The sequence below is a fragment of the Salvelinus fontinalis genome, chromosome 12, assembly GCF_029448725.1.
Source record: "Salvelinus fontinalis isolate EN_2023a chromosome 12, ASM2944872v1, whole genome shotgun sequence".
Taxonomy (NCBI): Eukaryota; Metazoa; Chordata; class Actinopteri; order Salmoniformes; family Salmonidae; genus Salvelinus; species Salvelinus fontinalis.
Window position 1 is genome coordinate 54276707 of NC_074676.1, and position 12772 is coordinate 54289478.

Here is a 12772-nt window from a genome sequence, read left to right on the forward strand (position 1 = left end):
CGTGTTAAAGCCTCATCATGGTCTCCACTAGACGTGTTAAAGCCTCATCATGGTCTCCACTAGACGTGTTAAAGCCTCATCATGGTCTCCACTAGACGTGTTAAAGCCTCATCATGGTCTCCACTAGACGTGTTAAAGCCTCATCATGGTCTCCACTAGACGTGTTAAAGCCTCATGGTCTCCACTAGACGTGTTAAAGCCTCATCATGGTCTCCACTAGACGTGTTAAAGCCTCATCATGGTCTCCACTAGACGTGTTAAAGCCTCATCATGGTCTCCACTAGACGTGTTAAAGCCTCATGGTCTCCACTAGACGTGTTAAAGCCTCATCATGGTCTCCACTAGACGTGTTAAAGCCTCATGGTCTCCACTAGACGTGTTAAAGCCTCATCATGGTCTCCACTAGACGTGTTAAAGCCTCATCATGGTCTCCACTAGACGTGTTAAAGCCTCATCATGGTCTCCACTAGACGTGTTAAAGCCTCATCATGGTCTCCACTAGACGTGTTAAAGCCTCATGGTCTCCACTAGACGTGTTAAAGCCTCATCATGGTCTCCACTAGACACCAGCATGTTCACACATGTTCATTTAAAGGAATAGTGCGAGATTTAGGTTGTTTTTCTACTTAACAAGAGTCAGACGAACTCATGGATTCCATTTTTATGTCTCTACGGGCAGTTTGGAGATGATTGAAGTTAGCATACTGTTAGCTTAGCGCAATTGCTGGAAGTCTCCCGGTACAGTAGCCAGTTCCTCTCAGAAGCAGGGGAATAAACCTTGTACTCTAAGGCTGAGTGGTTGGTCATTTAAAGTCTTAAAAAGCTATACATAGTAAATCAACATTTTATCAATGTGATCGTTTTACTGATAATCATCAGAAACAAGATTCTATCCACTTCCTTATTCTCTGTCCCGTTGTCACGTAGACATTTAGAGAGATTGAAACGTTGTTAGAATTTCATTGTTAGAAATTAATAGATTCCAGTTAGCTCATTCCTCCTTGGTTGCAATGAGCAAACAACCCTCACTCCTTCTAGCCCCCTTGCACAACCCCTCACTCCTTCTAGCCCCCTTGCACAACCCTCACTTCTTCTAGCCCCCTTGCACAACCCCTCACTCCTTCTAGCCCCCTTGCACAACCCCTCACTCCTTCTAGTCCCCTTGCACAACCCCTCACTCCTTCTAGCCCCCTTGCACAACCCTCACTTCTTCTAGCCCCCTTCCACAACCCCTCACTCCTTCTAGTCCCCTTGCACAACCCCTCACTCCTTCTAGCCCCCTTGCACAACCCCTCACTCCTTCTAGCCCCCTTGCACAACCCCTCACTCCTTCTAGCCCCCTTGCACAACCCCTCACTCCTTCTAGCCCCCTTGCACAACCCCTCACTCCTTCTAGCCCCCTTGCACAACCCCTTCTAGCCCCCTTGCACAACCCCTTCTAGCCCCCTTGCACAACCCCTCACTCCTTCTAGCCCCCTTGCACAACCCCTCACTCCTTCTAGCCCCCTTGCTCAACCCCTCACTCCTTCTAGCCCCCTTGCTCAACCCCTCACTCCTTCTAGCCCCCTTCCACAACCCCTCACTCCTTCTAGCCCCCTTGCTCAACCCCTCACTCCTTCTAGCCCCCTTGCACAACCCCTCACTCCTTCTAGCCCCCTTGCACAACCCCTCACTCCTTCTAGCCCCCTTGCACAACCCCTCACTCCTTCTAGCCCCCTTGCACAACCCCTCACTCCTTCTAGCCCCCTTGCACAACCCCTCACTCCTTCTAGCCCCCTTGCACAACCCCTCACTCCTTCTAGCCCCCTTGCACAACCCTCACTCCTTCTAGCCCCCTTGCACAACCCCTCACTCCTTCTAGCCCCCTTGCAAGTTATTGCTGATTTCAGGCTTTGGAAAGAGCCGGGCCGGACCTTCAATCTGGCAGAAGAAATCGGACCTGGGTAGGTTATAGCCTGAACGTCGCTGGCATGCGTAGAACTCAGGCTTAAAATTCATGCCCGTGCAGGGCTCCAAGAAGCATTCCTTGTGTTTTGGTGAGAGGGCCCAGCCGGTATGATACGTAGCCTGTTATAAGGATCAGAGGCTGTTGGTCTGGTTTCTCTAACAAACAATGGAAACTTTATCAGAGGCTGTTGGTCTGGTTTGTCTAACAAACAATGGAAACTTTATCAGAGGCTGTTGGTCTGGTTTCTCTAACAAACAATGGAAACTTTATCAGAGGCTGTTGTTCTGGTTTCTCTAACAAACAATGGAAACTTTATCAGAGGCTGTTGGTCTGGTTTCTCTAACAAACAATGGAAACTTTATCAGAGGCTGTTGGTCTGGTTTCTCTAACAAACAATGGAAACTTCATCAGAGGCTGTTGGTCTGGTTTCTCTAACAAACAATGGAAACTTTATCAGAGGCTGTTGGTCTGGTTTCTCTAACAAACAATGGAAACTTTATCAGAGGCTGTTGGTCTGGTTTCTCTAACAAACAATGGAAACTTTATCAGAGGCTGTTGGTTTGGTTTCTCTAACAAACAATGGAAACTTCATCAGAGGCTGTTGGTCTGGTTTCTCTAACAAACAATGGCAACTTTATCAGAGGCTGTTGGTCTGGTTTCTCTAACAAACAATGGAAACTTTATCAGAGGCTGTTGGTCTGGTTTCTCTAACAAACAATGGAAACTTTATCAGAGGCTGTTGGTCTGGTTTCTCTAACAAACAATGGCAACTTTATCAGAGGCTGTTGGTCTGGTTTATCTAACAAACAATGGAAACTTTATCAGAGGCTGTTGGTTTGGTTTCTCTAACAAACAATGGAAACTTTATCAGAGGCTGTTGGTTTGGTTTCTCTAACAAACAATGGAAACTTTATCAGAGGCTGTTGGTTTGGTTTCTAACAAACAATGGAAACTTTATCAGAGGCTGTTGGTCTGGTTTGTCTAACAAACAAAAAACGAATCACAAAAGAGTGCGCCAATTCTTTTGATAAAGATACCAAACACGGGGACTGCATAATATGATCATGATAAGTGTTGCAGTAACTTCCACAAAGCTCCCAGGTTTCCCAGAAATCCTAGTTGGAGGATTCTAGATTCCCTCCTGAATCGTCAAACCTACATTTCTGGAAAAACCACCCTAATCATGGCACGCCATGGCTGTTACTTGTACCTGTGGAAAAGACCACATTTCTGGAAACCAGTTTGTAGTCCACGATGGAGAACTGAGGCAGCTGGATACGGGTCACTCCTGTCACAGCATTCTCCCCCCCTTTCCAGTAGAACTCGATGTCATCTGTGGTGTAGCCATCTGTAACACAGAAACACAGGCATGCGCAGTTCATTATTCAACAGAATAGAAATCATGGTTGAATCTAGTTAACTATGTGAGTCTGACGAGAAATAATGTATTGTAGTTTTATCCCCGCTTTTAAATGCAGTGAACTACTAAATAAAGTCAAATAAAGGTTACGTAACCCAAGCCAACATACTAAAGCACTAACTTACACTAGCCTTGTCAATCATTTAGTAGGCACATTTAAGATGACTAATCTTCATTAGCATTCAGGCTAAGTGACATTTGTGGCTCGTGATGACAGAGTATGATGAAGTCCTGTGAATCACAGCGAGAGAGCAGAGGCTCGTGGGTAATAGATAGTTACATGAGGCTGATGTAAATCTACCATTAGCCGGATGTCTAGCTGACAACGTGTTTCTGTCCCCAATGGCGCCCTATTCCAGGTCTAAAGTAGTGCACTATTAGGGAATAGGGCTCTGGTCTAAAGTAGTGTACTATATAGGGAATAGGGTGCCATAGGGCTCTGGTCTAAAGTAGTGCACTATATAGGGAATAGGGTGCCATAGGTCTCTGGTCTAAAGTAGTGCACTATATAGGGAATAGGGTGCCATAGGGCTCTGGTCTAAAGTAGTGTACTATGTAGGGAATAGGGCTCTGGTCTAAAGTAGTGTACTATATAGGGAATAGGGTGCCATAGGGCTCTGGTCTAAAGTAGTGTACTATATAGGGAATAGGGTGCCATAGGGCTCTGGTCTAAAGTAGTGTTCTATGTAGGGAATAGGGCTCTGGTCTAAAGTAGTGCACTATATAGGGAATAGGGCTCTGGTCTAAAGTAGTGCACTATATAGGGAATAGGGCTCTGGTCTAAAGTAGTGCACTATATAGGGAATAGGGCTCTGGTCTAAAGTAGTGCACTATATAGGGAATAGGGCCCTGGTCTAAAGTAGTGCACTATATAGGGAATAGGGCTCTGGTCTAAAGTAGTGCACTATATAGGGAATAGGGCTCTGGTCTAAAGTAGTGCACTATATAGGGAATAGGGCTCTGGTCTAAAGTAGTGCACTATATAGGGAATAGGGCTCTGGTCTATAGTAGTGCACTATATAGGGAATAGGGCCCTGGTCTAAAGTAGTGCACTATATAGGGGAATAGGGCTCTGGTCTACAGTAGTGTACTATATAGGGAATAGGGCTCTGGTCTAAAGTAGTGCACTATATAGGGAATAGGGCCCTGGTCTATAGTAGTGCATTGAATAGGGAATAGGGCTCTGGTCTAAAGTAGTGCACTATATAGGGAATAGGGCTCTGGTCTAAAGTAGTGCGCTATATAGGGAATAGGGTGCCATTTTGGACATAGCCTGACAGTGTTTCCAGTCTCATTGGTAGGCAGACCAACAGATACGCTGTTTATGGCTGTGACCTTCAGCAGTTTTATGGGGAGACATGTACTGATGAGTTAGGAGACATCATGGATCAGAGTACAGAGTGGAGTTAGGAGACATCATGGATCAGAGTGGAGCTAGGAGACATCATGGATCAGAGTGGAGCTAGGAGACATCATGGATCAGAGTGGAGTTAGGAGACATCATGGATCAGAGTGGAGCTAGGAGACATCATGGATCAGAGTGGAGCTAGGAGACATCATGGATCAGAGTGGAGTTAGGAGACATCATGGATCAGAGTGGAGTTAGGAGACATCATGGATCAGAGTGGAGTTAGGAGACATCATGGATCAGAGTGGAGCTAGGAGACATCATGGATCAGAGTGGAGTTAGGAGACATCATGGATCAGAGTGGAGTTAGGAGACATCATGGATCAGAGTACAGAGTGGAGTTAGGAGACATCATGGATCAGAGTACAGAGTGGAGCTAGGAGACATCATGGATCAGAGTGGAGCTAGGAGACATCATGGATCAGAGTTGAGTTAGGAGACATCATGGATCAGAGTGGAGTTAGGAGACATCATGGATCAGAGTGGAGCTAGGAGACATCATGGATCAGAGTGGAGTTAGGAGACATCATGGATCAGAGTGGAGCTAGGAGACATCATGGATCAGAGTGGAGTTAGGAGACATCATGGATCAGAGTGGAGTTAGGAGACATCATGGATCAGAGTACAGAGTGGAGTTCGGAGACATCATGGATCAGAGTGGAGCTAGGAGACATCATGGATCAGAGTACAGAGTGGAGTTAGGAGACATCATGGATCAGAGTACAGAGTGGAGCTAGGAGACATCATGGATCAGAGTGGAGCTAGGAGACATCATGGATCAGAGTACAGAGTGGAGCTAGGAGACATCATGGATCAGAGTGGAGTTAGGAGACATCATGGATCAGAGTGGAGTTAGGAGACATCATGGATCAGAGTGGAGTTAGGAGACATCATGGATCAGAGTGGAGTTAGGAGACATCATGGATCAGAGTGGAGCTAGGAGACATCATGGATCAGAGTGGAGCTAGGAGACATCATGGATCAGAGAACAGAGAGGAGCTAGGAGACATCATGGATCAGAGTGGAGTTAGGAGACATCATGGATCAGAGTGGAGTTAGGAGACATCATGGATCATATATATATAATATGTAAACAGTCCGGGTGGCCATTTGATTAATTGTTCAGCAGTCTTATGGCTTGGGGATAGAAGCTGTTTAGGAGCCTTTTGGTCCTAGACTTGGTGCTCCGGTACCGCTTGCCGTGCGGTAGCAGAGAGAACAGTCTATGACTAGGGTAGCTGGAGTCTGACAGTTTTTAGGGCATTCCTCAGACACCGCCTGGTATAGAGGTCCTGGATGGCAGGAAGTTGGACCCAGTGATGTACTGGGCCATACGCATTACCCTCTGTAGAGCCATGCAGTCAGATGCAGAGCAGTGACCATACCAGGCGGTGATGCAACCGGTCAGGATGCTCTCGATGGTGAAGCTGTATAACTTTTTGAGGATCTGAGGACCCATGCCAAATCTTTCCAGTCTCCTGAGGGGGGAAAGGTGTTGTGTTGTCGTGCCCTCTTCACAACTGTCTTGGTGTGTATGGACCATGATAGTTTGTTGGTGATGTGGACACCAAGGAACTTGAAACTCTCGACCCGCTCCACTTCAGCCCCGTCGATGTTAATGGGGGCCTGTTCAGCCCTCCTTTTCCTGTAGTCCACGATCAGCTCTTTTGTCTTGATCACATTGAGGGAGAGGTTGTTGTCCTGACACCACACTGCCAGGTCTCTGACCGCCTCCCTAAAGGCTGTCTCATCGTTGTCGGTGATCAGGCCTGTTGACACTGTTGTGTCATCAGCAAACTTAATGATGGTGTTGGAGTCATGCTTGGCCATGCAGTCGTGGATGAACAGGGAGTACAGGAGGGGACTGAGCGCGCACCCTTGAGGGGCCCCAATGTTGAGGATCAGCGTGGCAGATGTGTTGTACCCTTACCACCTGGGGGCAGCCGATCAGGAAGTCCAGGTTCCAGTTGCAGAGGGAGGTGTTTAGTAACAGGGTCCTAAGCTTAGTGATACGTTCTGTGGGCACTATGGTGATGAACGCTGAGCTGTAGTCAATGAACAGCATTCTCACATAGGTGTTCCTTTTGTCCAGGTGGGAAAGGGCAGTGTGGAGTGCAATTGAGATTGTGTCATCTGTGGATCTGTTGGGGCGGTATGCAAATTGGAGTGGGTCTAGGGTTTCCGGCAAGATGGTGTTGATGTGAGCAATGACCAGCCTTTCAAAGCACCTCATGGCTACTGATGTGAGTGCTACGGGGCGGTAATCATTTCGGGAGGTTACCTTCGCTTTCTTGGGCACAGGGACTATGGTGGTATGTTTGAAATATGTTGGTATTACAGACTCAGACAGGGAGAGTTTGAAAATGTCAGTGAAGACACTTGCCAGTTGGTCCATGCACGCTTTGAGTACATTTCCTGGTAATCCGTCTGGCCCCGCAGCTTTGTGAATGTTGACCTGTTTAAAGGTCTTGCTCACATCAGCTACGGAGAGTGTGATCACACAGTCATCCGGAACAGCTGGTGCTCTCATACATGCTTCAGCGCTGCTTGCCTTGAAGCGAGCATAAAAGACATTTAGCTAGTCTGGTAGGCTCGCATCACTGGGCAGCTCGCGGCTGGGTTTCCCTTTATAGCCTCTAATAATCCTGTATTGGCGTTTTGCCTGTTTGATGATTTACTGGCCCAACGCTCTAACCACTAGGCTACCTGCCGCTTTAGCCTTTAGCTTGGTGCGGATGTTGCCTGTAATCCATGGCTTCTGGTTGGGAAATGTACGTACGGTCACTGTGGGGACGACGTCGTCGATGCACTTATTGATGAAGCCGGTGACTGGCATGCCACTGGATGGATCCGGGAACATATTCTAGTCTGTGCTAGCAAAAGAGTCCTGTAGCGTAGCATCTGCGTCATCTGACCACTTCCGTATTGAGTGAGTCACTTGTACTTCCTGCTTTAGTTTTTGCTTGTAAGCAGGAATCAGGAGGCTAGAATTATGGTCAGATTTGCCAAATGGAGGGCGAGGGAGAACTTTGTATGAGTCTCTGTGTGTGGAGTAAAGGTGGTCTAGAGTTTTTTTCCCCTCTGGTTGTACATTTAACATGCTGATAGAAATGAGGTACAACGGATTTAAGTTTCCCTGCATTAAAGTCCCCGGCCACTAGGAGTGCCACATCTGGATAAGTAGTTTATTGTTTGCTTATGGCCTTATACAGCTGGTTGAGTGCGGTCTTAGTGCCAGTATCGGTTTGTGGTGGGAAATAGACACCTACGAATAATATAAATAATAATATAGATGAGAACTCTCTTGGTAGATAATGTGGTCTACAGCTTATCATATGGTAGTCTACCTCAGGTGAGCAATACCTCGAGACTTCTTTAATATTAGACATCGCGCACCAGCTGTTATTAACAAATAGACACATCTTCTTACCAGACGTAGCTGCTCTGTCCTGCCGATGCACCGATAAGCCAGCCAGCTCTATATTATCCGTGTCGTCGTTCAGTCACATCTCAGTGAAACATAGGACATTACAGTTTTTAATGTCCCATTGGTCGTCCTAATACTTATATATTTCTTAATTCCATTATTTTACTTTTAGATGTGTGTATCGTTGTGTATTGTTAGATACTACTGCACTGTTGGAGCAAGGAACACTACAGCATTTCTCTACACTCGCAATAACATCTGCTAACCATGTGACCAATAACATCTGCTAACCATGTGACCAATAACATCTGCTAACCATGTGACCAATAACATCTGCTAACCATGTGACCAATAACATCTGCTAACCATGTGACCAATAACATCTGCTAACCATGTGACCAATAACATCTGCTAACCATGTGACCAATAACATCTGCTAACCATGTGACCAATACCATCTGCTAACCATGTGACCAATACCATCTGCTAACCATGTGACCAATACCATCTGGTTTCCAGTTTACTCACAGCTCTCTATCTCCAGGGTGCAGTTCTGTTCGTCCAGTGGGTATCTCCTCAGGTCCATCATACAGGCAGCCGTCGTTGTGATCCTACATCAAACAGAACAACATTATGACACAGATTAAGAAACAGGCATTGGGGTGAGTTCCAAATGGCAACCTATTTCCTTTATAGTGCACTACTTCTGACCAGGGCCCATAGAGAATAGGGTACCATTTGGGACTGAATAAAAGTTAGGCAAACACATCCTACAGAAAGGTACAGACATGCTGGTATTTATTTATTTAACCTTTATTTAACGAGGCAAGTCAGTTAATTAAGAACAAATTCTTATTCACAATGACGGCCTACACAGGCCAAACCCAAACCCGGACGACGTTGGGCCAATCATGGGCCGCCCTATGGGACTCCAAATCACGGCCGGTTGTGATACAGCCTGGATACAAACCAGGGTTTCTGTGGTGACGCCTTAAGCACTGAGATGCAGTATCGTAGACTGCTGCGCCACCCGGGAGCCCTGATAGACAGAGTAAAAATTCTGGACTGACCACCAGAACAGGACTGACCAGCAGAACAGGACTGACATGCTCGGATTCTCCGCACCTTAGCGCGCACACACACACACACACACACACACACACACACACACACACACACACACACACACACACACACACACACACACACACACACACACACAGCAATGAGAATGTCAGGTGCCTGCTGCCACCTCCAGAGCTAGAAAGAGCTGTGTGGGTTCTATTTGTCTGTGTTGAACCAACAACGTGAAGCCCTGAACACACAGGTCCTGTAGAAACATGTAACATGAACCCCACTGCAGCAGTCTCCTCTGGAGGTCCTGTAGAAACCTCTGGTTGTAACATGAACCCCACTGCAGCAGTCTCTTCTGGAGGTCCTGTAGAAACCTCTGGTTGTAACATGAACCCACTGCAGCAGTCTCCTCTGGAGGTCCTGTAGAAACCTCTGGTTGTAACATGACCCCACTGCAGCAGTCTCTTCTGGAGGTCCTGTAGAAACATGTAACATGACCCCACTGCAGCAGTCTCCTCTGGAGGTCCTGTAGAAACCTCTGGTTGTAACATGATCCCACTGCAGCAGTCTCCTCTGGAGGTCCTGTAGAAACATGTAACATGAACCCCACTGCAGCAGTCTCCTCTGGAGGTCCTGTAGAAACCTCTGGTTGTAACATGAACCCACTGCAGCAGTCTCCTCTGGAGGTCCTGTAGAAACCTCTGGTTGTAACATGAACCCACTGCAGCAGTCTCCCCTGGAGGTCCTGTAGAAACCCCTGGTTGTAACATGAACCCACTGCAGCAGTCTCCTCTGGAGGTCCTGTAGAAACCTCTGGTTGTAACATGAACCCCACTGCAGCAGTCTCCTCTGGAGGTCCTGTAGAAACCTCTGGTTGTAACATGACCCCACTGCAGCAGTCTCCTCTGGAGGTCCTGTAGAAACCTCTGGTTGTAACATGAACCCACTGCAGCAGTCTCCTCTGGAGTTCCTGTAGAAACCTCTGGTTGTAACATGACCCCACTGCAGCAGTCTCCTCTGGAGGTCCTGTAGAAACCTCTGGTTGTAACATGAACCCACTGCAGCAGTCTCCCCTGGAGGTCCTGTAGAAACCTCTGGTTGTAACATGAATCCACTGCAGCAGTCTCCCCTGGAGGTCCTTTAGAAACCTCTGGTTGTAACATGACCCCACTGCAGCAGTCTCCTCTGGAGGTCCTGTAGAAACCTCTGGTTGTAACATGAACCCACTGCAGCAGTCTCCTCTGGAGGTCCTGTAGAAACCTCTGGTTGTAACATGAACCCACTGCAGCAGTCTCCCCTGGAGGTCCTGTAGAAACCTCTGGTTGTAACATGAACCCACTGCAGCAGTCTCTTCTGGAGGTCCTGTAGAAACCTCTGGTTGTAACATGAACCCACTGCAGCAGTCTCCTCTGGAGGTCCTGTAGAAACCTCTGGTTGTAACATGAACCCCACTGCAGCAGTCTCCTCTGGAGGTCCTGTAGAAACCTCTGGTTGTAACATGAACCCCACTGCAGCAGTCTCCTCTGGAGGTCCTGTAGAAACCTCTGGTTGTAACATGAACCCACTGCAGCAGTCTCCTCTGGAGGTCCTGTAGAAACCTCTGGTTGTAACATGATTCCACTGCAGCAGTCTCCTCTGGAGGTCCTGTAGAAACCTCTGGTTGTAACATGAACCCACTGCAGCAGTCTCCTCTGGAGGTCCTGTATAAACCTCTGGTTGTAACATGACCCCACTGCAGCAGTCTCTTCTGGAGGTCCTGTAGAAACCTCTGGTTGTAACATGAACCCACTGCAGCAGTCTCCTCTGGAGGTCCTGTATAAACCTCTGGTTGTAACATGAACCCACTGCAGCAGTCTCCTCTGGAGGTCCTGAAGAAACCTCTGGTTGTAACATGAACCCACTGCAGCAGTCTCCTCTGGAGGTCCTGTAGAAACCTCTGGTTTTAACATGAACCCCACTGCAGCAGTCTCCTCTGGAGGTCCTGTAGAAACCTCTGGTTGTAACATGAACCCCACTGCAGCAGTCTCCTCTGGAGGTCCTGTAGAAACATGTAACATGAACCCACTGCAGCAGTCTCCTCTGGAGGTCCTGTAGAAACCTCTGGTTGTAACATGAACCCACTGCAGCAGTCTCCTCTGGAGGTCCTGTAGAAACCTCTGGTTGTAACATGACCCCCACTGCAGCAGTCTCCTCTGGAGGTCCTGTAGAAACCTCTGGTTGTAACATGAACCCACTGCAGCAGTCTCCTCTGGTCCTGTAGAAACCTCTGGTTGTAACATGAACCCCACTGCAGCAGTCTCCTCTGGAGGTCCTGTAGAAACCTCTGGTTGTAACATGAACCCCACTGCAGCAGTCTCCTCCGGAGGTCCTGTAGAAACCTCTGGTTGTAACATGACCCCACTGCAGCAGTCTCCTCTGGAGGTCCTGTAGAAACCTCTGGTTGTAACATGAACCCACTGCAGCAGTCTCTTCTGGAGGTCCTGTAGAAACCTCTGGTTGTAACATGACCCCACTGCAGCAGTCTCCTCTGGAGGTCCTGTAGAAACCTCTGGTTGTAACATGAACCCACTGCAGCAGTCTCCTCTTGAGGTCCTGTAGAAACCTCTGGTTGTAACATGAACCCACTGCAGCAGTCTCCTCTGGAGGTCCTGTAGAAACCTCTGGTTGTAACATGAACCCACTGGAGCAGTCTCCTCTTGAGGTCCTGTAGAAACCTCTGGTTGTAACATGAACCCACTGCAGCAGTCTCCTCTGGAGGTCCTGTAGAAACCTCTGGTTGTAACATGATTCCACTGCAGCAGTCTCCTCTGGAGGTCCTGTAGAAACCTCTGGTTGTAACATGATTCCACTGCAGCAGTCTCCTCTGGAGGTCCTGTAGAAACCTCTGGTTATAACATGAACCCACTGCAGCAGTCTCTTCTGGAGGTCCTGTAGAAACCTCTGGTTGTAACATGAACCCACTGCAGCAGTCTCCCCTGGAGGTCCTGTACAAACCTCTGGTTGTAACATGAACCCACTGCAGCAGTCTCTTCTGGAGGTCCTGTAGAAACCTCTGGTTGTAACATGAACCCACTGCAGCAGTCTCCTCTGGAGGTCCTGTAGAAACCTCTGGTTGTAACATGAACCCACTGCAGCAGTCTCCTCTGGAGGTCCTGTATAAACCTCTGGTTGTAACATGATTCCACTGCAGCAGTCTCCTCTGGAGGTCCTGTAGAAACCTCTGGTTGTAACATGAACCCACTGCAGCAGTCTCCTCTGGAGGTCCTGTAGAAACCTCTGGTTGTAACATGAACCCACTGCAGCAGTCTCTTCTGGAGGTCCTGTAGAAACCTCTGGTTGTAACATGAACCCACTGCAGCAGTCTCCTCTGGAGGTCCTGTAGAAACCTCTGGTTGTAACATGAACCCACTGCAGCAGTCTCCTCTGGAGGTCCTGTAGAAACCTCTGGTTGTAACATGATCCCACTGCAGCAGTCTCCTCTGGAGGTCCTGTAGA

General features: G+C 47.9%; 1 protein-coding gene across 1 annotated transcript in view; it reads right to left on the reverse strand.

The window, feature by feature from the left end:
- The window catches only part of LOC129867602 (gamma-aminobutyric acid receptor subunit beta-3-like), a 92254-nt gene that overhangs the window by 35006 nt on the left and 44476 nt on the right, over positions 1-12772 (reverse strand). Inside the window, exons 5-6 of the mRNA XM_055941108.1 lie at positions 8732-8814; positions 3159-3296 (exon numbers count right to left, since the gene is read on the reverse strand). Coding sequence (XP_055797083.1) covers positions 3159-3296; positions 8732-8814 — 221 coding nt within the window. The remainder of the gene's footprint in view (positions 1-3158; positions 3297-8731; positions 8815-12772) is intronic.